The following is a 26,251-nucleotide window of genomic DNA, read 5'->3' as shown; positions in this document are numbered from 1 at the left end:
GAGGTGGGGTGGCCTTACCTGCGATCCCGTCTGGCCCACCTTTTGTAGCTGAGGGAAATGAGTTTGACAAGAGAATAGAGGGTAATCTAGCAACGTGTGCAAGCCCCTGAGCAAACCCTTAGTCAAGAAACAGCTTTGCAACAGCGTGCCACAGTGGCTTCACAGTCACAGAAAAAGACGATGCTGACTGCAAAGGAAGTACAAGATGCCAGAAAAGATGCTGCAGCTTGATGAAGCTTCTCTAGTGATGTTTTTGTCTTTACACAATTTTTATTTGTAGCAGGGTCATGTAAAGGCACTGTGGTATCAAGGCAACTGAGAGGATATAAAAATAAACTTTATTTTTATTTTTTGTAATTAAATTAATGACATTAAGAAGTAATAGCTAACAAAACCAATTACCTGCTTTTAAGCAAGATGTCAATCCCACCAGAGGCCGGGAGAAGAAACAGAGGACATCAGAAAAAATGTCAATGGCTACATAAGTCACTTATTTTGGTCAAAGGTAATACACTAGCAGACAACACTGGGCTCAGTTAAGAAGCCCAACTCTTAAAATTTGAGAAAATACTTAAATAATTCAAGCTACTTTACAAACCACAGTGGAAAAAAAAAAATCACTTTCAAACTCTGTCTGTTGAGGCTTAACATTTACCTGTCACTTGTGCTTAGAAGCTAAAGCAACACTAAGCTTTGACTGAAGATGCGCTCAGTGTGATGATGAATGAAAGTCGAGCGTTGACAGACTACGGGGGTCTCTTACCGCGGTGCACATGGTGTAGCCCACACCGAAGTCAAAACGACACTGTTCATTCATGGAGTAGTGCAAACCAGGAAGTTGAGGCAGCGACGGCCAGTTGTGGTCAAACGGGTCGTCCCGGAGACAGTCGTAGGAACTGAAGGGGAAGTGAAAAACCTTTCATTTTCTTTCCTTACCTGTAATGTTCCTACATTTCCTGGTACCTCTGGAATAAATGCACAAGAAAAGCTAACTTTTTTTTAAATTTATTTATTTATTGTTACAGCATGTACTAAAAAAATAAGTTTGTCAAACTGAATATTTTGCTCAGATTTGCTGATTTATCTGATTTTAAAAAATGGTTCCGACTAGGATGGATAAGATTTTGTGCCCTGTTCACACTAATATGAATATTTTATAAAAAACAGACACATTCTGCTCTTGACAATAGGTCAAATAATATCTTGGTGAGAAAACCTGAGATTTTGAAACGCTCTTTGTGGCGTGTGTCTGTTTGAGCTGAACATGTCAAATCTCATGGCAGCTGCATGTAAAAAGTAACAAAACTTGAGATCAGAGCTGACCAATAGGAGTCTCTACATGTCAAGACTCCTGCATGTACTGATATGTTCTGGTGCTCATGTCTCACTGAAGGTAGCGTCCCAGCTCCTGCATGCTACATCTGGACCACTGGAAGCGGTGGAAGGCAGCTTGCACCAGAGGAGCCATGATGCTGCCCATGGGCACCTCGTCTCCACAGCGGTTCCCCTGGCCATCGTGCTCCATCCCAAGCCTACGCATGAAGAGAAGAAGAAAAAGAAGAAGAGTGGTGGTGGGGAGGACAAAGAGCAATAGAGACAGAGCGGGAATGTGTGGGAGGAGTAGATGAAGGAGCAACAGAGAGAGGATTCAATCGTCACATACTGACCACTTGAACAAAACCGTGATGAATTAGTAAGCGACTGCTTTGCTCTCTGATCTACTTTGTTACTGGTGACACTTACACATGCCCGGTTTCATGGGCCACCACAAAGGCAGAAGAGAAACCATCCTCGTGGTTCAAAGTGCAGCTCCTCACCGGGTGGCACATCCCCGTCACCGGAGCATAACCTGAACAACAACCAGGGGGAGAGAAGTGATGTTTGAGATTTACCGACTTACTGCTGCAGCGCTGCCGAAACACAATCATAGACAAAATGACAAAATGCTATACTAGCTAGGTTTAATCCTCATTTAGGTGTGCATTCTATGAATAAATATGCTTTTTATTAATTATTATTATTATTATTTGGTCAAGTAGACTTCCTTTATCAAATCAAAAACACATTTCTGTTTCAATTTTGCTTTATTATTAACAGAACAGCTCTACTCATCTTAAAATTACTTTACACACACACACGGACTCCATTTACTCTTCTCGTTACTCTTTTAGCTGTTTGGTTTGCCAGGATTTTATTTCAGGGGTGTCACATTTTTGATGTATGGTTCCGGAAAAAGGCACTGTTGAAGTGCGAGCCACAAACATTTACATTCATGTGTCTAATCTTAATTCCAAGACGCTGGCTTCTCTCTTTGCAAATGCCAGTCTTCAGCTTCCTGTGTGTGTGTGTGTGTGTGTGTGTGTCCTGCACTCTCTTTAATTGTGGAGCTGTGGCTGCCTCTTCTCTGTATATTGATTTTCTGCTGCTGAAGGCTGCGCCCAAGGGCAGCTGAAGGGCTTCTGGTTAGCTAGGCCACTGGCTTTAGAGGCCTCTCCCCTGGGCCTGGCTGTTAGCTTGTGCTCTTCTGCACAGAAAACCATCAACCACTAAAGCCACAGCGCACCTTGCAAATTATATGAGGCAAAGGAAGGAGGGTGCACACTTCTCTATGTGTCTACAATCTTTTTCGTTAAAAGTGTGAACACGCAGCAAGAATATAATGCACAACAGCGTTGAGTGTGTTCATTGTGTCCTTTAATACCCTGCATGCCCGTGGGCCCAAATTCTTGGCGTGTCAGGAAAATGGCGTGATCATGATACTCGGCGTCTCCCGTGTCTTGCTTCTGCTGCAGAAAGGCCCAGCGACACACGTTCTCCAGACTCTGAGATGGGTTCCCAAGTTCAATCAGGCTCATGGACTGAAACGCAGAGCAACACGAAAGAAGTGCAGGGATTATTTTAAAAAAAACAAAAAAACAAGGACATCCCTGTTTTAGTTAATGTATGTACAGCAATTTATTTCACCCTGTAGGGGGCAGTGTCACTGTGTACTTTTCTTTTTTTAATAATTTTTTTGATCTTAAAAGATCTCACAAACTGCTGGAGCATTTCTTCCACTTCATCACACAGAGAAACACACAGTCTAAAAGAGATGTTCGAAAGCAGCACTCTGTTAATGAGATTTAAAAAAATACCAGACTCCTTTAGAGCTATATTTCCGTATCTAATATGTTCCCTCTGTGATCTTCATTTACCTGTCTGTTTTCAAGGTTTCTCTTCATATCTCTTTGCATTTGCCTCTTTTTTTTTTTTTGTTTGTTTTTTTTTTTGCTCAGTGTTTGAACACATGCCTAAGGTGCAGTTGGTTCACAAAAGGAATGCAACATGAGCGAGACATATGGCCTGCCTCTGCACACTTGATGGAGTGCTAAGTATGCATTCAGCTCAGCCCTCATGTAGATGGCGTAGCCTGTACGTGTGCACCATTTCCAAGTTGCTTACGTGTGTTTTGAGTGCATTTTTCTTCATGATCCCCCCAAAAATTTGTTTCTGCAACGGTGCGATGGGTGCAAATGTAGTGCAGTGACTGCGTGCGAGCAAAGTGTGGGTGTGTGAGAGTGGCTGCATTCAGGGTCACACAGTCGATCTGCAGGCTGTCTGGGTGCAGCTCTGTTGCTGTGGTAATTGGGAATGATGGACAGCCAAAGCTTTGGGTGAAGCTGCACAGGGGCTGGCCCTGAATGACCAATGCATTGTAGCCTGTGTGTGTGTGTGTGTGTGTGTGTNCAGTTCTTTGATAGCAGACGCCATGACTGCCGGTCCACAGCGCTGGTTGAGAGGTTGTTTGGAGTTTGCAGTGACGTACATCACGGGCCAATCAATGAATGCAGTCTGTTTTCGATCAAATTACTTGCATGCATTACACTTCTTAGAGCGGTCAGTACAATTCCCGAATTAGGTTCAAAAAAACGGAGAAGAGCTGTGCTGAGCCATGAATCTGGTCAGGATGGACCGAAGCAGAACTGGTTGAAGCCACTCTAGTGGAGAAGCGGGCTCTACTGAGTGCTGCCCAGTCCTTCATCTGAACAAAAGCATGGCACAACGGCAAACCCCTCAACGCACTGCAGTTCCCCTAAACGTACAGGCCAGGTAAATAAAGCTATAATCAAAGAGATACTCAGGGTAATGTTAGAGGAGCTGCAGAGATCCACAGCTCAGGTGGGAGAATCTGTTTACAAGGCAAGTTTTAGTTGTGGGCTCCAGAAGACAGACATAGTCAATAAAAGCCACACTGAGTCCAATGAGTAGCTTACCACTGCAGGGGACACCGGATTCAGGTGGAAGAACATAATTTAGTCAGAGGATACCAACACTGAACATTCTGACCTTCATGTAAACCATTCTGTGAAGAAAAACTCAGTGCATATAAACCTGATCACTGGATTCACTGTGCAACAGGACAAAGACCCACAGAGCTGCAACTGTCTGGATCAGTGTATTCAGTGTTGGAATCTGATTGTGAAAGTAGTCCATACAAACGTTCTCCTATTTTGCAAAAAAAAAAAGAAAAGCATGAAAAGAATGGGCCGTAATCCCAGCTTCTCTTTTCCAAAAACTGATGAAAAAAAATGACCAAAAGCATCTGCAGCTACAATTGAACCAAAAGGTGATTCTTACAAGTTAGAGAAGGCTTAATAAAAATCTACATCAAACATGATATATGTATATAATTTTCCTTCCACTTCACATTGACTTTTTGCGTTGATCTATCGCACGAATCACGCAGCATGGCGTGCCTGTAGCAATTTTATGACTCCAGGTGTTATATATACTTTTGCAAAGCACTGTAAGGAGGGTCAGAGGGCAGAGTGTTTCAAGACAAAAGGTGAGACATCTGTGACTAATGAGATGTCTCTCGACATGGCTTCAGAAGCAAATTCAGCAAATCCCCCTCCTTGTCTAAAATGAATCAAAGTGCCATCAAACAAACCAGCCTGCCCTCCTCTCTCCTTTCCCCAGAACCTCCCACCTACCATGACCCTCAGGGACTTCTACAGGTCAGGAGTTGACTTACAAACATCGGCTCAGACTGCGGTAGGTAATCGTCAGCTGTATATAGACTGGAGGATCCTAAAATACAGGAAGGAAAAAGGGCCTCTGTTCTGGCTGAGCCCTTTCCCCCCCCCCAAGGATGGGGAAGACTTCTCTCCAACCTTTTCCACTCGTTTACAGTCATAAAAGTGCCAATATAATGAGTCTCTTCCTACCAGAGGTGCAGTAATTTACCACCCGTACGCAGAAAAGGACTCCAGGTACAGTGCTGGACGGAGCCATAAGGGCCACACAAATGAATTGCAAGTGTCCCGTTGTTTTGAAGGATTTTGTAGTGGCTTTCTCTTAAAGCACAAGCATTTTAGAATCCTGCAGACCAAATCCTGACAAAACTGAGACGCAGAGTACACAATCAAAACGGAAATGATGGAGCAACATTACATACACATGACTTTGGGTAACAAAAAGAACGAGAAAACCTAACAAAACAAAATGACACGTCCACACGTCCTCCTGGAGGTGGGGTGGCCTTACCTGCGATCCCGTCTGGCCCACCTTTTGTAGCTGAGGGAAATGAGTTTGACAAGAGAATAGAGGGTAATCTAGCAACGTGTGCAAGCCCCTGAGCAAACCCTTAGTCAAGAAACAGCTTTGCAACAGCGTGCCACAGTGGCTTCACAGTCACAGAAAAAGACGATGCTGACTGCAAAGGAAGTACAAGATGCCAGAAAAGATGCTGCAGCTTGATGAAGCTTCTCTAGTGATGTTTTTGTCTTTACACAATTTTTATTTGTAGCAGGGTCATGTAAAGGCACTGTGGTATCAAGGCAACTGAGAGGATATAAAAATAAACTTTATTTTTATTTTTTGTAATTAAATTAATGACATTAAGAAGTAATAGCTAACAAAACCAATTACCTGCTTTTAAGCAAGATGTCAATCCCACCAGAGGCCGGGAGAAGAAACAGAGGACATCAGAAAAAATGTCAATGGCTACATAAGTCACTTATTTTGGTCAAAGGTAATACACTAGCAGACAACACTGGGCTCAGTTAAGAAGCCCAACTCTTAAAATTTGAGAAAATACTTAAATAATTCAAGCTACTTTACAAACCACAGTGGAAAAAAAAAAATCACTTTCAAACTCTGTCTGTTGAGGCTTAACATTTACCTGTCACTTGTGCTTAGAAGCTAAAGCAACACTAAGCTTTGACTGAAGATGCGCTCAGTGTGATGATGAATGAAAGTCGAGCGTTGACAGACTACGGGGGTCTCTTACCGCGGTGCACATGGTGTAGCCCACACCGAAGTCAAAACGACACTGTTCATTCATGGAGTAGTGCAAACCAGGAAGTTGAGGCAGCGACGGCCAGTTGTGGTCAAACGGGTCGTCCCGGAGACAGTCGTAGGAACTGAAGGGGAAGTGAAAAACCTTTCATTTTCTTTCCTTACCTGTAATGTTCCTACATTTCCTGGTACCTCTGGAATAAATGCACAAGAAAAGCTAACTTTTTTTTAAATTTATTTATTTATTGTTACAGCATGTACTAAAAAAATAAGTTTGTCAAACTGAATATTTTGCTCAGATTTGCTGATTTATCTGATTTTAAAAAATGGTTCCGACTAGGATGGATAAGATTTTGTGCCCTGTTCACACTAATATGAATATTTTATAAAAAACAGACACATTCTGCTCTTGACAATAGGTCAAATAATATCTTGGTGAGAAAACCTGAGATTTTGAAACGCTCTTTGTGGCGTGTGTCTGTTTGAGCTGAACATGTCAAATCTCATGGCAGCTGCATGTAAAAAGTAACAAAACTTGAGATCAGAGCTGACCAATAGGAGTCTCTACATGTAAAGGCTCCTGCATGTACTGATATGTTCTGGTGCTCATGTCTCACTGAAGGTAGCGTCCCAGCTCCTGCATGCTACATCTGGACCACTGGAAGCGGTGGAAGGCAGCTTGCACCAGAGGAGCCATGATGCTGCCCATGGGCACCTCGTCTCCGCAGCGGTTCCCCTGGCCATCGTGCTCCATCCCAAGCCTACGCAGAAGAAGAAGAAGAAGAAGAGTGGTGGTGGGGAGGACAAACAGCAATAGAGACAGAGCGGGAATGTGTGGGAGGAGTAGATGAAGGAGCAACAGAGAGAGGATTCAATCGTCACATACTGACCACTTGAACAAAACCGTGATGAATTAGTAAGCGACTGCTTTGCTCTCTGATCTACTTTGTTACTGGTGACACTTACACATGCCCGGTTTCATGGGCCACCACAAAGGCAGAAGAGAAACCATCCTCGTGGTTCAAAGTGCAGCTCCTCACCGGGTGGCACATCCCCGTCACCGGAGCATAACCTGAACAACAACCAGGGGGAGAGAAGTGATGTTTGAGATTTACCGACTTACTGCTGCAGCGCTGACGAAACATAATCATAGACAAAATGACAAAATGCTATACTAGCTAGGTTTAATCCTCATTTAGGTGTGCATTCTATGAATAAATATGCTTTTTATTAATTATTATTATTATTATTTGGTCAAGTAGACTTCCTTTATCAAATCAAAAACACATTTCTGTTTCAATTTTGCTTTATTATTAACAGAACAGCTCTACTCATCTTAAAATTACTTTACACACACACACGGACTCCATTTACTCTTCTCGTTACTCTTTTAGCTGTTTGGTTTGCCAGGATTTTATTTCAGGGGCGTCACATTTTTAATGTATGGTTCCGGAAAAAGGCACTGTTGAAGTGCGAGCCACAAACATTTACATTCATGTGTCTAATCTTAATTCCAAGACGCTGGCTTCTCTCTTTGCAAATGCCAGTCTTCAGCTTCCTGTGTGTGTGTGTGTGTGTGTGTGTGTCCTGCACTCTCTTTAATTGTGGAGCTGTGGCTGCCTCTTCTCTGTATATTGATTTTCTGCTGCTGAAGGCTGCGCCCAAGGGCAGCTGAAGGGCTTCTGGTTAGCTAGGCCACTGGCTTTAGAGGCCTCTCCCCTGGGCCTGGCTGTTAGCTTGTGCTCTTCTGCACAGAAAACCATCAACCACTAAAGCCACAGCGCACCTTGCAAATTATATGAGGCAAAGGAAGGAGGGTGCACACTTCTCTATGTGTCTACAATCTTTTTCGTTAAAAGCGTGAACACGCAGCAAGAATATAATGCACAACAGCGTTGAGTGTGTTCATTGTGTCCTTTAATACCCTGCATGCCCGTGGGCCCAAATTCTTGGCGTGTCAGGAAAATGGCGTGATCATGATACTCGGCGTCTCCCGTGTCTTGCTTCTGCTGCAGAAAGGCCCAGCGACACACGTTCTCCAGACTCTGAGATGGGTTCCCAAGTTCAATCAGGCTCATGGACTGAAACGCAGAGCAACACGAAAGAAGTGCAGGGATTATTTTAAAAAAAACAAAAAAACAAGGACATCCCTGTTTTAGTTAATGTATGTACAGCAATTTATTTCACCCTGTAGGGGGCAGTGTCACTGTGTACTTTTCTTTTTTTAATAATTTTTTTGATCTTAAAAGATCTCACAAACTGCTGGAGCATTTCTTCCACTTCATCACACAGAGAAACACACAGTCTAAAAGAGATGTTCGAAAGCAGCACTCTGTTAATGAGATTTAAAAAAATACCAGACTCCTTTAGAGCTATATTTCCGTATCTAATATGTTCCCTCTGTGATCTTCATTTACCTGTCTGTTTTCAAGGTTTCTCTTCATATCTCTTTGCATTTGCCTCTTTTTTTTTTTTTGTTTGTTTTTTTTTTTGCTCAGTGTTTGAACACATGCCTAAGGTGCAGTTGGTTCACAAAAGGAATGCAACATGAGCGAGACATATGGCCTGCCTCTGCACACTTGATGGAGTGCTAAGTATGCATTCAGCTCAGCCCTCATGTAGATGGCGTAGCCTGTACGTGTGCACCATTTCCAAGTTGCTTACGTGTGTTTTGAGTGCATTTTTCTTCATGATCCCCCCAAAAATTTGTTTCTGCAACGGTGCGATGGGTGCAAATGTAGTGCAGTGACTGCGTGCGAGCAAAGTGTGGGTGTGTGAGAGTGGCTGCATTCAGGGTCACACAGTCGATCTGCAGGCTGTCTGGGTGCAGCTCTGTTGCTGTGGTAATTGGGAATGATGGACAGCCAAAGCTTTGGGTGAAGCTGCACAGGGGCTGGCCCTGAATGACCAATGCATTGTAGCCTGTGTGTGTGTGTGTGTGTGTGTGTTGCTCCTAACTTTTACTGGGGCTGTAAGGGCAGGAGCAGTGGAAGAACATCAGAGATCACCTATCCACCAATAAAGTCATATGCGTTATTCAGTGGGTGATCCCGTCATTCCTGCCAGTCGTCATCCTGCCACGCTTCTCAGCACTGACATGCAGATAAAGTTACAGTGAGGAAGAAAGGGACGCTGCCCCTATTGCCTGTACTCTTTATGAATGAAGGAGAGCTGTCATTGATTATTTACCTTTGTCTAGACTGGAGATGATTCTGTGCGGCAACCTGCTAGGAAGAACAGCGATTGCATAACGGCCAGAGTTTCTGTGTGCTTTGGTGGTGAACTGTGAAGGCGTGCGACTTGGAAAAAACTCCCCTGAGATGCTGCATGCTTTTAGTTCCTCTTTTGCTCAGTCCACTGGAATAACAAGCTCTGGGCATCAGTCTGTGTGTGTGTGTGTGTGTGTGTGTTTCCTGATGACTGGATGTGTGTGTTGTATATTTGTTTATAAGTTTGCTTTAGGTACTTAAAGGAGGAGTAGCGAAATCCCTGTGTCACGGATAGTGCTGACATAGAAACAAAAAGACAAACAGGGCGAGCCCAAATCCTGTTGTTCTAAAGCGTAAGCGCTTCAGGAACTGCGGTTCGGTTGTTTTCTCAGCAGGACTTCGAATCCTGTCAGGTCTCACCTTGCCGTAGCCCAGCATGATTATCCGCACCAGCACCACATTGATTTTTGCTCCCAAAGAATCGTCATGGTAGATTTCGTTCACCTGGAGCCACAAAAAGCAAACACAAAAGGCAAAAGCTGTTAAATGAGATGCACGAGTAGATAAGACGTTGGGAAAGCGTTTTCTGTCCAGAAGTTGTGTAAGACTAACTGGATTCACACTGTTGTTTGAATGAAACTCAGATTGAGCTTTGCAGCGACACAATCCTCCGGCACGGGTAGGTATAAAAAACAAAAGATTAAAATGGAAAAGCGCTGCATGACCACTGTTAGGTATGCTGCGGGCCGACTTTTCTATCAATGGATTTGAGAGACCTTGTTAGAGTTTATGACATTAGGAACTCCTATTGATACAAAGACATTTTTAATATAATACTCTGACCTCTGACAGAAAACTGAAAATTGGTCATTAGTGGGTCTTTAAGCAGGGAAATGATGCATAACATCTGGTCAAAACAACAGAGAAATGGTTCACCAAACATAACAACAACCCTCATGACCTTCACCGAGACTGAAAAATCTGAAGCATAGAAACGTCAACAGCCTGGAGGAGAGTGGACCCCACAGGATCAGATGTTTCTAAGCTCAAAGTTAAGTGACACAACTGGGGTTTTATCTTAACACATTCACAAAAAACAAACAATAAAGGTGGTGAGTTTTGATCATTTGATGTGGTTTGCGTTTTAGGTGCCATTATATGACAACAGTTGTTTGGTTAAAAATAAATTTTAACTTTTCTTTGTATTTTCATGAGAATCAACACACTTTAAGTCATATCTAAGCTCAGCTTCACATATGTAAATTAGTTTAACCAGACTGAAAACAAATATATTATGTCACTAACTTTTATGACTTTACGGCCGTCTAAATTATAGACGGCCGTAAAGATATTTATTTAGAAATAAATATCTTTATTTCTAAATATTGTCAATTTTACAACCTTTAGATTAATATGCTGCTATTACAATCAGGTGAAAAATAAGGATGTCTTTAATAACTATATATATAATAGTGGTCATTGAGCAATTGCCCCACATCTACAGAACGTGTCCAGGCTCTTCCAGATAAAGGTTCCCACATACGAGGGCGCATTTCACTCAATAGATCGCACGCAACATAATATGAAAATTAAACAATGTCATTATCTGGCGACCTGTCATGACTTTTGAGACATCTAATAGCTACCTTTCTTGCCGAGGAGTTGGCGACGGTGTTATGAAGTTTATAGTTTATAGTTGTAACATGAAAAATGGTCTCTTGTCTCCTGAAGGACAACTTGGATCGTCCAAAACAGCCTTTACAGAAGACGTTTATACAAAACTACTCAACTGGCCAAGAAGTTTAAAAATATATATTTTTTAATTAAAATAAGTCAGTTAGTACTGAGTAATATTGCTCTACGAAAGTCATTTAAAGGGGGTAAGACGACAAAGAAGCCCCAAAGACACTATAATTAGAAGAGGGAAGTTGAGAAGTTTTACGAACAGGTACAGCTAATGTGTCGTAGCCTTAAGCTAATAGATCGGAATGGCTAGCCTCGAAATCCTATTAGAAGAGCTTAGAGGCTTCCGCCAGGAATCTAAGGAACAACTCTCGACTATTAAAGAGGAAATAAGAAAAGCGAATGCAAGGATAAGCGAAGTAGGGGAGCGGCTGGAGAAGACGGAGGAAAGAACCCAAAATACGGAGGAAGTGTTAGCAGAACTGCTGAAGCTACACGTGAGTCTGGAAGATAAGATGGTGGACCTAGAGAGCCGATCCAGGAGGGAAAATATCAGGATCTACGGTGTTCCAGAGGGGGCTGAAAAGGACTGTGAATCCATGGCGGCATTTGTGGAAGCTCTACTTAAAGAGGGGCTTGGTCTGGAAGACATCCAGCCGGACATGCAGATTGAACGAGCACATCGCGCGCTCGGTCCACAGCCACCGGAGGGAGCGGCGCCACGGTCGATAGTGGTGAAATTTCTGAGCTTCAAATATAAAGAGCTGTTGCTCCGTAAGGCCTGGCAGCGAAAAGGATTTATTTGGCATGAAAAGCGAATAAATCTGGATCATGACTATCCACCAGCCATCCTCAGAAAGCGCAGAGAGTTCACGGAGGTTCGGAGAGTCCTGAAGGAGAACGGTGTTCCATTTCAGACTCTCTTCCCGGCGANCCTTAAAGAAGGTGATAAATGCCCCCACTCCAAGAAATATATTATTTAGGACTAACAAATGTGGGAGAGAAGGGAGCAAGAAACAATTAGGAGATTGTAAGGGAATTTGGGCTCCCATGAGCAAAGATGAAGAGGACATGAAGAAGATGCAAAGGATGGAAAGTGCCTAATGCAAGGAAACAAGGTAATGTGTAACAAGGGAGATGCAGAAAGCACTCTTCTGGCACACACACCCTGACACAGAAACACAAAGCCAAAGAGAAAGAGGGAAAATTGGCACTAAAGTCAAGGCCTGCTGTCCTCAGTGGCTGTGTTTGGTGCTTAATGAGGCAAAGGGATGTAAAAACAGACAGCCATAATGAGATGGCTGATGGACATGCTGCAGAGACACACACACACACAAACTCTGCCCACAGAGAGGTGCAGCGATGAGGAGAAAACACTGCAGAGACATGGAGCAAGAGACAGGTATGAGGGGAAGCTGTGGAATGCTTCGAACGCAGACCGAGAGGCAAAGGAACAGAGGAAAGAAGCTGAATGCAGTGGGGAAAACATGCAGAGAAGAGCTGGAAAAGGAATGAGTTCTTAGAAAGCAACTATATCCCGAAGTAGCAGAGAAACAATTACTGTTGAAAGAAGAGGATAAGGGAAAAAAAAGCTAGATTTTCCTCCTTTTCATTTACAAAAGTAAACACCAAGCTCCAAACCTCCTACTGAGAATGACACAATAACGATAAAAGCTATTTGTTAACAACTAAGCACAAATAATTCACTTAATTATATCAGGATGTTTGAACAAGAAGACAAAATAACTGGACTGCAATAAAATAACTTATATTCTTGCAACTACAGCTACAACTCCTAAAAGTATATCTGAATCTATCACAACTTCTTTCACATGAAAATAGAAAAGTTATGGAACAATTCACTGTTTGAGGTTTGGGGGAAAGCAGGTACATGGAGCTTAAACTTTTTCTACCACCAGTTACTGCAAACAAAGTCCCAATTTGTGTATCCGTTTCCCAAGTTCTGCACTGGTAACAAGCTTCGACTTTTTGAGAATGATGCCACAACTACAACTTTGGGTAAGCAATCCCCTTGGAAAACGTCTCAAGAGATACGGTCGAAAACCTTCTCCAAATCCACGACACCCATTTGGGCCAGAAAAACAAACTTCCATCACTTCATTGGCAATTGGTTAATTTCAGAGTAAGGGTTTGGTCCACCGATCCTCCTAATCTCAAGCTTCAACAATCAGTTTGGAGCGTCCTGTCCTTATACGGTAAGCTTTCACCTGGAGTCTGACAATAGAAATTACTCAAAAACTGTAACACACTCTCGGGTTCCCTTACTTAAAAATTGGGACCACCAGCCTGGTTTGTCTCTCTACAGGTGTTGTTGTCTCAGTACTCCATCTAACACCAAAGAGGGATATCAACAACTTTCCAGCAATGTCTGCAACCTTAAGCATCTCTGAACAGATCTTGCCCACCCACCGGTCCTGCAGCCAGCACTCAAAGTTACTTTGCAGCTGTTTAAAGAATTAACTGTTCTGACTGCTTCAGATCTTTTCCATCTTCTGGGACGTCTGCTTCTCTGTTTTGGGTTGGCTGGAAATTCTTAGAAAAACACGAATGCTTAAAACACAGTTTTAGGAAGCGAGATTTTTTTTTTTTTTTTTTTGTGACACACCTGGGAATAGCAAGCAAAGAGACAGACAAAACAAGAAAACCCAATTTAAACACGACCTGAAATAGCGAGAAAAGCCAAACAGGATTCACATTCCCGTGTTCTGGTTGAAAGTTTGACACTTGATGCTTACTTAGGATTTTCTGCAGCATGGAGTCGGTGTAGCCAACCTGATTAAAAACGGCCGTGAGGGTATTTTTTTCTGGTTGTTATAATCTAATTCAACAAGGGCTTGACTCGTGTCCCCAGCTGAGAGACGCACTGTAATGAAAGTCCAACATTTTTTATACATCATACAGCTTCAGAGTGGACCTTGCCTCTCACACAATGACTGCTGAGATGCTTTCCATCCTCCTCCCGAGTCAGTACAGGATAAAGTGGATATAGTGAAAGCTTGGAATGAATATTTTATCAAGTGTCTTGTTTGGGTTTATGTGAGGTTTTTATTCTGTGTTTTGATTGCCATGTGGAATGGAGCTCAGCAAGGGCAAGCACTCTTAAGTGTGATCAGCAGCACAGTTAGCTCTCTGTAAAGCAGTGAAAACAGAATAATAGTTTGTTTGGGTCTTGTAAACAAGAAGCAGAGAACATTACATATGCTTTTACAGCCTTTACCCACTTTACTACTGCAGAAGCATTAGACCTGTTCCTCCTGAAGCGATTACAGTGGAGGGGGCCGTTATCATCACCGTCATACGTTCTTTGTATGGACGCTCAGTATTTACTTACATTTCCTTAAGGAGTAAATAATATTTAGCATAATTTCACAATACACTTGAGATTTACTCCTGGAATGAAATGTCTCCCGCGAACACGTCTGCACGCATTGAACTTCTTATTTTGTGACGGCACAACTGCAACTTTTAAGATGTTTTAATGAAATTTAATCTTTGCGCTGTGCAGAAGATTTGATTCATTCCTCATTTGTTTATTTTAAGATTTAAAAAAAAAACAAAAAAAAAACAGCTTTGCCTTTTAGCATTTACTTAAATTACAATACCGAACAAGTCGAACTCCTGACTTGTGAAGCACTTTGGCCAGATTCAGCTGTTTAAATCAAATTTGACTTGATTTGGCTAAAATTAGTCCAATCAATATTCATTCGGGTAATCTGAATGTCTTTCAATATTTTGACTGTTCTGCAGATTTGAAGTATTTTAAATGAACCAGAATTGTGTCTACACATATTAGACACCTTAGGAAAGAACCGATATTGCTACCTTTTCCTTCACTCGCATTTTGATCACTTGATTAAGGTACAAATGCAACACAGTTTAACAGACAGATCATGCGGGTGTTTTGCTGTCTCTCTTTTTCTGAATAAGAAGGTTTTCTAACACAAATCACGTGGTCCTTCTTTCAGCTTCCATTTATCAAATTTCAGAGATGACATTCATGGAAAAGAAACCCTGTCCCACATCTTTGCTTTCCCTTTTCTTAGTCTTTTGAATTCAGCATAGATGTGTTTTTCTGTAGCAAGCATTTTCACTGTGCCATAATGAATACTTATTTAATTATATTAATTAGGTATCCCATAATAGCTTCAAAATTAATTGATGGAGAACCTGCATGTCCGTGTTGTTCATGTTTTGTCAAATCTTGGTTTTTTGCTGCCAAGGTTTCATAACTTTTGTCTCACACCCTTGTCATCTTGGGAACAAGTCGTTCGGCATCCGTTTGTCAGTCGTGTTTGTTTGACAGAAGTGGACATCTGGGAGGGTCAGTCTGTGTTGTGCCTAATCCAGCCCGTTTCCTTGACAACTGCTAAGCCAGTTAGGGCCAGTTGACTTCCAGTTGACCAGGGTGGCATCGACTCAAGTCTAATGAGAAAGAAATTTCTACTTAAAAGCATTCTGAGCGCGGCGAAAGTACAACATCTTATTTACTCAACACGATTTTTTTGTGTGAAAAGGAAGCATATATGTTCGGTACCGGAGCACAGGTGTAAATTAGAACACCTTAATCTAAAAATAAAAATATTAAAAAAAACACAATGCTTGCTTATGTACTTGAATTTTATTTTATTTTATTTTATTTTATTTATTTTTTTGGATTTGAATTTTGTTACCACTTATGATGAACAGTTTGACAGGTACAAATAGTTTCACTGTCACTTTTGGAAAAATATGTTCATTAACACAGTGCTTTAAAACTCGGTGTCACTGGTTTTTACTGTTGTCACTGAAGGTGCAAGACGCTTCATTTCGTCATTTTGGAAAATGTGTTAAAAAAAAATAAAATACTGTCAGCTGCTGATGAGGCAGGACGGAGCAATCAAGACAAAACCTGGCAAAAGAGTCACATAAACTAGATAAGCCTTGCCGTGACTTTTATATCTCTTTTAGTCAACACAACTGGGAATACTATGCTGAGCCCATGAACTTTGGTGGCTTTTAAACCAAGTATCTGTCACAAGCTAACGAGTCTATTCCTACCTGTAGTGCACTCGCTTTCCCACCTTCTCCCTTCATGTATTATTGTGTCTATTCACTGGCTGAAGAAGGTTTTGTAAAGGAAAAAAAAAAGAAAGAATGATTTTGATGATCTCCTGCAACCTTTACAAAAATGATAATTACCACACACAACAGAGGCAGACAAAATGCAGATCAGTTTACTAATAGGGCTCATCAAAATTAAAAATGCACAGATAAACAAACCACCCTTTTCAGCACCGACTATTAATATACTCGGAGCGAGTGATTAACGCGTTGTGGCTCCCTTGTAAAGGTCTTACTAATGAGTGAGAGACAGGTAGACAGACAGATTACCCCAAGTTCTTTAGTTCATCGCTGTTTTCCTTAGTCCTGGAATATCAGAGCGCCACATGAACACACATCACATGAAACGTGGTTCCTACAGGACCCAGAGCAGTGACTTGCTTCCATTTTTGTTTTAAATAATGCACACTGTGCTAAATGCAGTGTTAATGTGAGAACATACCCCCCAGAAACAAGCCTGTGTGTAAGTGAACGTTCAAGAATAACTTTAGTTCAAATCAGATTTTATATTTATAATTAACAAAAAAAAAACAAAAAAACAAGATCTCAGGGTGATTTACAAGAAAAATCAAGTCAAATCTAAGTGGTGTGATCCATCGCATCAATGGATGCCATCATCTTGCTTAACATTTTTTATTAGCTTTCCAATTAGAAAACATTGATAACATTGATAAGATTCTGTGGCACAAGCATCAGAAAATACAGACACCATACATACCACCATGAGGCACTACTGCTATGAAATATATGTAATTGCTACGCTACCGTTGCAGCAACGACTCAATATTAGCTTTACTCAGTCTCATGTCAAGCAAGACAAATTCTTTGTTTACGCAGATGAATTTCAGAGATCTCAACAAAAAAGTAAAAACTTGCAGAGGCTCCAGTTGGGGACAGGATGGATACTTTCTCATTCATTCAACTAACTTCTACCTCTCAGGTTGAAGTGAAAACAAGATATAATTTTGTAAATAATTATATCTATGTTTTTTGTTTTTTTTTTCGTTTTTAATTTTTTTATTTATTTTTTTTTTGCTGGACCTCTGAATTCAACACACTCTCAAATAACCTAGAAATAAAAGGAGTTTTCTTTGCTGGACTTTGCTGTTTTTGCCAACGACTTGGGGGATTACTGCCACGTTGTGGTATCAGCAACACATTTCAAGGAAAAGCAGGTAAAAACAAGATAGGGATTTAACAAAATACAGTCGCTGCAAAGATTATTTAAATGTTCATTTGGTTGGAGAAATTGTCAGCCGATTAATACAGCAGGAAAAAAAAAAAAGAGAAGAAGAAAACACATGGGAAATTAGTGGGAGCACAGAATACAAACAAAGACACATTTAGTCTACCATGCACATGCAAATAAACACACCCACACACAAACACAAACACACACGCAAACACGCACACACACACAGATTTTGACACTCCTGAACTTTGCAGACAGGACTCAATGGTTTTCTGTAGGCGTGCTTTGATGTCCTGCAGACAGCAGTAATGTCAATTATTTTCTGCACCTCAAACGACACAAACACAAACAGATGATCCACCTTGGCCCTCGGCTCTCTGCAGAGTTCATTTAAAACACAGGTGGAAATACGAAGGCGAAAGAAGCAGAGCTGGAAAATTATCGCATTACGAAAACGTGAAGAAGACGAAAAGGGTGAAAATAACTTCAAAATAATTTGAAGGCCTTTCCAACAGATTCTATTATAACAGTTACCTCATGGAAATTTTGCCTAGGTTAGGTTAATTTTTCATGTTCTATGCTGTATAAATAATCTTCTTCTGCTACCATTTTTACTGTGCAGACCTATTATTTTCCAGGTATTGACCATTACTAATAATGAGGAAAACTGGCAAATGTCAGTAAGAATATAAATGACTTTGAGCAAATCCTTGTGACATGATTCTATGCAACTAAAATTGGCCAAATGTAAACTTTAACATGTTGGAAACTCAAAAATGTTAACCACATACCCAAAACAAAATGACCATCTCATGCACAGATTTAGCTAATTTTGTCAGGAATATTTTTTAAGCCTTTTTTCACGACTATGCTCTTTTATACATTTTGCCATTTAATGTAAATACATTAGATGTATTTGCTTCAAAAGTAAAAGAATAAAATTACCCATTGCTCTGTTGTGTTCATGGGACTTTGTTTCACAATAGCTTGTCATTTTCCAAAATGTTCTTTTCACCAAAAGTATTTTCTTTTAAACCTTTCCTACCTCTTGCATTATATTTCTAAAGTTTTTTTTTTTCACGCTGATACAGATTTGTTGCCATAAAACTACCCAAGCAGTGCTGCTGACAGCCGGGGAGAGTGAGAGAAAGACAGAGAGAGGGAGAGAGTCAGACATCGCACACCCATCCTGAAGTGAGCAAAGCAAACTTTCAAGAAGAAAGTCGCCCAGATGCCACGCGTGGGAGGAAACCCTTATTTATTTATTTCTGTTTATCTGGCTGTCAGTAATTTATTCCAAACGCGCTGTTTAAAATACTCCTTCCTCCCCCCCTTCCTTCCCCTCCATCTCTTCCCCGCAGATTAAAGTGGGGCTGCGACAGGGCTGCGTATTCCCTTCGCCTATATTGTCTAACAAATATCTAAAAAGGGGAGGTAGGGAGCAACGGCAGCTCTTGTTCTTTTCCAAGCGCTGAACTGAGACAAAGAGGTGTGGTAGGATTTGCAGCTCTGCGCCTGCACCTGCTTAACAGTCGGAGGCTGGTTCCTGGCGCAGTGGGGTCGCAGTACAAGCAAAAGCAAACAGCGGCACTCGCACAAACACACACACAAACGGATGCATGGAAACACCACTCTCACCACAGGTTTAATTTGCAAAGATTAAAGTGTGGAGTGTGGAGTGTGACACTCGAGCTCACACACACACACACACACACACGCATACACACACACTTGTGACAACACCTGGGAGCGTGAGTGCTAAGTGTTGTTGTGGCCCGGAGCAGACTACCTGCTGTTTCTGCATCTTTCTCTCTCTCTCTCTCTCTCTCTCTCTCTTTCTCTCTCTCTCTCACACACACACACACACAAAGAATGATGATATGACACAAATCCTGATGAAAAGATATGTGGAAGCCCCTTTAGCACAGACAGAGCACCTTGCAGACACACACAGTTATACACAGATGAAATCTCATCATATTCAGACAGAGAAGAAAGGATTACCTGTGGCTGATTGCAAGTAATCCTTTCACATGTAGGAGGGGAATTGAATCCCCATTCATTGTGTGTGTGTGTGTGTGTGTGTAGGCCCGTGTGTGTGCGTCTGTCTACGTTTCTTTGACCTCTCTGTGACTTTCTTTTCAACTCAAATGGAAGAATATTTTAATTTAATTCAATCTAAAGCAGGCGAACAGGTGTGGGTTTCAGAAAGTCTGAGAACCTCCGTGTGGATCCAACTAAAACCCAGAGACACGGACACTTACGATGTTCATGAGCGTGAGCAGGTACTTTTGCACATGCTCCTTCCCGTGAAACTGGACCACGGAGTCGTCGACGCCCAGCAGCACCTCGATGTTGTAGGCCCTGTCCAGACTCTGCCGGCGCACCCGGGAGGCCCGTGTGTTGTTGATGCTCTGCTGCACGCCACGGTACAGAGACTCCAGGTCCATGAGGCCGCCCAGGTCTGCACCTAATGACACGGAGCACATAAAATCACACCTTTTTATTTAATGTACTTCTACTAAATCTGTCTGTCCACACATACGAATGCATTTTAAATAAAATTCCGGGTTTCTCAGCAGGACGGAAACACAAGGCCGAATATCCGGAGAAACGGTTCACTTGGCTCAAAATCCGACTTATTTCGTGTCCGTCTCAGCTGCTAGATGTACGTCTTTCAGAAAGCACGTCGAGTACACCGAGAGAAGAATGTGTAAAACAAACAAGCATAAAATCACGTGGCAAATTTCAACACAATATATTTTTGTTGAGTAAGCACGTTCCCATTTTGAGCAAATCAAAAATGTCCTGCGTGTTTATCCGAGTGTACATTTTGAAGTACTTGACACAAACCATCTTAGAGGAAAACACCCGAACTCTGAAAGCGTCTACGCTTGCAACAAAAGACAAAAGCTGACCTTGTTTTAACGCCTGACCTAAATAACACTGATAATAATAATAATAAACATGCTTTATCTCTAAGCGTGTTACTGTGTAACAATCGTACTCTCTGTGCAGTCTTCAGTTGTTTTGAACACTTTTGCATCTTGTGTGTTCAAACCGGGATACATATGCGATGTCTGTGTCTGTCTCCCGTTTTGCTCTCCAAGACACCAGTTGACGGAATCGAGCATGTGTGTCCTTTGTAACCATTGGTAACGGTGTGGCTATCCTTCACAGATCCTCTCCTAATCAACCAAATATTTCTACTCCCATCTGAATAAAAGGAACAGATGGTGCTTGCTAAACACATGGATTAAGACAGCTCCTTCACACAGGGGCTGCCCACTCTGCTCTTTCCTTGGCTTACTAAAAACATGAGAAATGCTAATTGCACAGGAAACTCACTCTGAGGTTACATTTACTTGTCTTCTTACAGGTAGAGTACATTAGAAAAGTATTTATGTTCCTTGCAATTTTGCATGTTTAGATAAACTTCATTGCATTTCTTTTTTTATTAGGCAAACATTTGCATAGTTGTGAAGTGGATGGACGATTTTCAAAATCAAAATCTTAAAAGTATGGTGTGTATTTATTTTGATCCCATTTTACTTTATTACCTGAAAAGAAAAAGTGCAATGAGTTGTGTTTTGTCACCTGTGTGCATTTGGACTTCAGTAGTCAAAATGATGAAGTTAAAAGCCTTTTAAAGAGAGCTTGAATTAAAAATAGCAGTCAAGAGATTAGAACTGTGGAGGAGTAGCAGAGATTTACAGCTTAGGTGGAACAATCTGCAGACAGAATGACTGTTTGGTCGTTTTGGAAGAATGGCAGGAAGGAAGGATCCTTGGTGGCAGATTGTTGTTTTCTGTTTACCATAACAGATGCATGACACACAGCAAGACAGCGTTGGGTTATACAAAACCAAAACTGAACATTCTGGAAAATTAGCAAGACGGGTATTGATAAATACATGAAGCTCCGTAAATAAAATCTACAATCTTGATGTGCAAAATCTAACAGACGTTTTTACTGCAATTGCACTTAGAGTTTTGATCAAGTATTAAACAAATATGCATGACACAATTTTCAGACTTTTATTTCAAAAGATGTAAACAAATACGCATCCTTTCCGTTTGCTTTGCAACTATTAACTACTTATGTTGTGTAAGAAATTAAAGCTTGTGTGTTGCAGAGTAAAATACAGTTGAAACTCCAGTTTAATCCTGTCAAGTCAGACAAAAAGCTGATGCCAGTAAAGAATATAAAGCGTCTTGCCTCCTGAGCCAAGGTCATAGTTCCTTTACCTGCTACTCCTGTGCTCATGCAAAGGCCATGGGCGGCCGATTCATGCAGTACAGGTGGATTTAATAAAGTGCCGTCATTGTTGACTTCAAGGCTTCAAGGCAGCTCAAAGAGATGCTGTGTGGGTGTGTTAGCAGGTGTGGGTGTGTGAGCACTCTGTGAACAAACATTTCCGATTGGGCTATAAATCACTGTTGCAGCCCGAGCTGTAATTTAGCTGAAGCTGGGCAGCAGGACCGACTGACCGCGGAGCTTTATTTGGAGGGGGCGAGGGGTTCAAAGTGCAACATTACGGGACCGGCGGAGCTCTGACCACCTTGAGTTGAAGTCAGTGTCAAATGGAGCAAAAAAAAATAAAAAAAAAATAGAGAGACTCGAGAGAAAGACGGGTGGGAAAGGAGGGGGAGAGGAAGAGAGAGATCCGCCACCTTGTCTCCCAATCAGCAAGGGGCATCCTGCTTTCCCACTCCCTCTTATGCAACGTTTCCAAGACAACGGGCTCATGGGTAAAACAACAAACACGTGGTTAACGTTGGCTCCTGAGTCGCGAGCAGAATTAATTTGAAAGTCTGACTATTATCCCATATCTGCCCACATTCCAGCGAGTGAAAAACACACCAGCACAGAAGCAGAAAAATAGGAGGTGGGGGCAAAGAGAAACAATAATACACAGACACTGAATGCTGCTTCTGCTTGTTAGCGCAGAAATCGGCATCTAAGGTGGGTTTACAGCACAACAACTTGGCTTTTTCCTAGTTATAGCCGCCTTTAAGGAGCCTGATGTCATAACCACCATATTTGCTTCAGGAAACAGGCTGAGATATTTTTACCTCTTACTTATGTAATGCTAAAGGGGCAACAAAATAAAATAGTTCTGTCTTTTAACTTCTTAACTTAGCACATCGAAAACAAATCAGACCATGTGACGCTGCATAGCATGAGGCCAAAAGTGATTAGAATCGGAAGCTCGCTTACGCTAACGCAGCAATCGGCTAACGAGTTAAACCATCAAATATCCCCATTTCATTGCTCCTATGTCCTTGCCCAGACTTACAAAAGCACTATTTTCTATTACTTCAGCTGTTTTACAGCAAGAACTTCAGCAGGAACAAAAAAAAAAAAAAATATCATGGAGCAATAAGGCACAAGAGAGATTGAGGGAGGTGAGAAGCAGCGTCGAGGGGTTTGATGGATGAGAGATGGAGATGAGAGAAGAGCAGAAGGACCTTGGCTCTTGTGAGTTTCCAGTCAGGCTTTCCGTCTTCATCCGAGTCTCATGTGGTGACTGGAAGGGGGGAGCAAAGCTGTGCTGCTTTGTTTCTTATTGCAACGACTCACATCAGCCTCGTATCACTGACAGAATCCAGATACGATTCCTTGCAAAAGTGTTTGGAGACACATTTTATCAGATTACAAGCAAAAAAAAAAAAAAAAAGCCTCAGTGTATTTAATTAGGGGTTTTATGTGAGATTTCCATACAAAGAACACCATGATTGAGATGTGAAAGGAAAAGAATACATGCGTTTATATTTTTCTTACAAACAAGAATCTGAAAAGTGTGGCATGCATTACTTGGGGCATGCATCAACCAGCTTTGCAACAGAGGGGCTGACTTTTTTTTTTTTCTTTACACTCTCTTTTCATCAAACCTCAAGTTCAGTAAGGTTAGAGGAAAGCAATTTGAAAAATCAATTTATGAGGCAGATTCTTCGAAGTGGACTTTGAATGAACCATTTATGTATTTAATCTTAACTACCATATGGAGATTTGTATGTATGGGTTGATTTTTTTCGCTGAAAAGTGAACATCTGCCTGAGTGTTTGGTGTTCCTGTAAAGCACTAGCTTGAGTTTAGTCTCATCTATTTTCCCCATCGGCTCCAACCACCTTGCTGCATCTCTAGTCACCTTCCTCATTGTCTTTGGCAAGGTACCCTGTCTCTGCTGAAACAAAACAGGCCCACAGTGTGATGGTGCCTCCATCATTTCATATTACGGGCCTCTTTGGCTTCTTCTTTGATTACAGTTCTCCTGGCTAAACCTGCCAGCTTAGGTGGGTGTGCCATATTGTTTCTAGTTTCACATGTTGAATGAAGCTTTTCATATCGTTTTACAATGTCTTTTTTATTTTTTTAAAGCTCTCCACAACTGGGCGGCTGAGTTGTGTGGCAGACACCCCTCGTGTTGAGGTTACAGATCGTTTAAGGCGTGGCTTTACCTTGTATCTTTGGCTTTATCCTGTCAAACTACTAATACAAAAGGACATCAGTGTGCCTTCATTCTAGGTGCAAATCTATGAGCCTTTTAAAGAAAAGCTAGATTTGTGCTGTGATTAAACTAGCCACAGATGGTCTTTCCTTATCAGGTGGCTTCTGCATGCACAATAGTTGCACTGATTTAGAAGAATTAAAGTAAACAGGACTGAAGATTATGTTTGGAACAGGACAAAATGCAAAAAAAAAAAAAAAAGTTCAGAGTTAAGGATACTTCTGCAAAACACTGTCATTAACTGAGGGTAAAAAATTTTAAAAAAAGCCAACATTACGTGGGACTTTTAGCCTAAAACCTTTTGTCCATCATACAAAAACCCTCATTTCCTTTTCTCAAGAGCAGCTTTTATTTCCATTTGTTGCTTTGAAACGGTTCTCGTCTTTAACCCCCCCTGACCATCTCACACACACTCTCACCTTACATGTAGCCCTTCTCACACGCACTGCTCCTGCTTGTGTTTTTTATTCAGGTGGGGTATGGAGTGTGGCCTTATTAGGAGACAAAGGTTCTTTGTCTTTTCAACCTTTGCAAAATGTCAAGAATGTCTGGTTGCCTGCTGAATACTACGCTGGAAGAGAGGGTTGTTTGACAGAGTAACAACAGCATAACAGGAGACGGAGAACGGCAATAATAATTTGGGTCAAGCAACACTTTACTCCTGAGCAGCGACCTTTGGTAAGATGGTGTGGACATCACTACGATTTGAATGCAAGATGACTGCCTCTGACTCCCGATGGTCATGGATCTATTCGGTATTTTCAACACAAAGCCTTTTGAGTACAGTGACATGGCAGGATTGTCGCCCTGAAATCCTAATTCTAAAAAAAAAAAAAAAAAAAAGAAAAGAAATGAAGGAGATGAGATTTATGAGATTTATACAACATGTAAACTCTTACATTTAAGGGTTTTGTGCAACCTAAAATAATATAAAGAAAACGCCACAGAAGTGTGGCCCCGATTCCACTTGAGAATGATTCAGCAATGAGGTAATGTTACGAACTTTTCTAAAATAAGGTTAAGGAACAAATTTAAACTAGCGATGCGCTGATGGGGGAACTATGGACAAATTGCTACAGAAGATTGGAAGTAAGAGATTGAGAAGAACGGCGTGGGGGTTGAAGAAGCGAATACATCTCTTATTTTGATTGCTCTTTATTTTTATTTTTAAATCTTGTGTTGTACCCATGTTATATACTTAGCTAAATTAAATGTATTACTTTTATTATTATTACTATATGTCCAGCATAATGACTTTCGACTTCATCTTTCCTTCATGCCCACTTCGCTCTTCCACACCCTCCATTTAAAGAAGGTGTTCTGCACCAATTTTGCTCCTGCATCAAAGGAACCATCAACTGACTGCATGCAACACGGCCACTTACTTTGGCACATAATTTCTTTTTTGCTCACTGACTTAATGCTCCTTATTTTTAATCTTTGTTGATCAGTTTCTACCAAGTGGTCTAACTCGAGGTGTGCATGAACCCAAAACCACGAGATGTTCTCTAATATAGAAAAGCCAGTCATCAAGCTATTTTTTTTTTTAATTTTTTAAAATGTAGTCAGTATTTTCTCCGAATTGCAAAACACTCCATTCACAGATTCTTCCCGTGTCACCAGTGACAGGCTAATGGAGACATGTGATGTATTTCAAGACGCAAAGTGTTTCAGAAGCTGTTCACCAATGAAACCTTCAGCGATATGCACTTCACATGAAGTTCTTTGTAAGCTTTCCACATTATCTCATTCGCAGTGTTGACTCTCGAAGGACCTTAAAGCAAAACGGCCGAGAAGAAAAGATTGTATAGATGTGAATGAGCAGGGGTTCAATCTGCTCCAGATTAAGGATTTAAATGAAATTCTATTATTTATTGAGCATGAAGAAATACAGCAGAAAAGCTCAAATGTAAGGTCACTTTGGTGTAATCGTCAAACCTGTTTAGCTCATTCTACCAGTCAACCACTTCACATCCTGAAACTGAAACAGACTTGTGTGACTTTAACACACAGTTTCCCAGTAGAGACCTATTAAAATTATTAGGGAACATTTCACTTTAATTTTGTGTGTGGCTCCAAATCCAGGCCTCCATTGGTTAATAAATTTGATTTCCACTGATGATTTTTGTGTGATTTTGTTGTCAGCACATTCAACTTTGTACAGAACAAAGTATTCAATGAGAATATTTCATTCATTCAGATCTAGGATGTATACAGCATACGCAACAAGTTATGACGAAATAAGTCATTAAATTG

General features: G+C 41.2%; 1 protein-coding gene across 4 annotated transcripts in view; it reads right to left on the bottom strand.

Annotated features, from left to right (window-relative positions):
- LOC103135534 (A disintegrin and metalloproteinase with thrombospondin motifs 2-like) overlaps positions 1 to 26,251 on the bottom strand; it is a 130,258-nt gene that overhangs the window by 20,189 nt on the left and 83,818 nt on the right. The window contains exons 4-9 of one of the 4 annotated variants that reach the window (XM_007548322.2): positions 19,749 to 19,954; positions 9,909 to 9,992; positions 8,204 to 8,360; positions 7,246 to 7,351; positions 6,897 to 7,040; positions 6,272 to 6,404 (exon numbers count right to left, since the gene is read on the bottom strand). In XM_007548322.2, coding sequence (XP_007548384.1) covers positions 6,272 to 6,404; positions 6,897 to 7,040; positions 7,246 to 7,351; positions 8,204 to 8,360; positions 9,909 to 9,992; positions 19,749 to 19,954 — 830 coding nt within the window. Of the gene's footprint in view, positions 1 to 18; positions 52 to 763; positions 897 to 1,388; positions 1,533 to 1,743; positions 1,850 to 2,701; positions 2,894 to 6,271; positions 6,405 to 6,896; positions 7,041 to 7,245; positions 7,352 to 8,203; positions 8,361 to 9,908; positions 9,993 to 19,748; positions 19,955 to 26,251 lie in introns of those variants that run through there. The other 3 variants (XM_016669580.1, XM_007548321.2, XM_016669581.1) reach the window with 3 other exon arrangements.

Source organism: Poecilia formosa, unplaced genomic scaffold (assembly GCF_000485575.1).
Source record: "Poecilia formosa unplaced genomic scaffold, Poecilia_formosa-5.1.2 Scaffold26, whole genome shotgun sequence".
Lineage (NCBI taxonomy): Eukaryota > Metazoa > Chordata > Actinopteri > Cyprinodontiformes > Poeciliidae > Poecilia > Poecilia formosa.
Note: the sequence above shows the minus strand (reverse complement) of the source record. Positions and strands in the feature narration are given on the sequence as shown.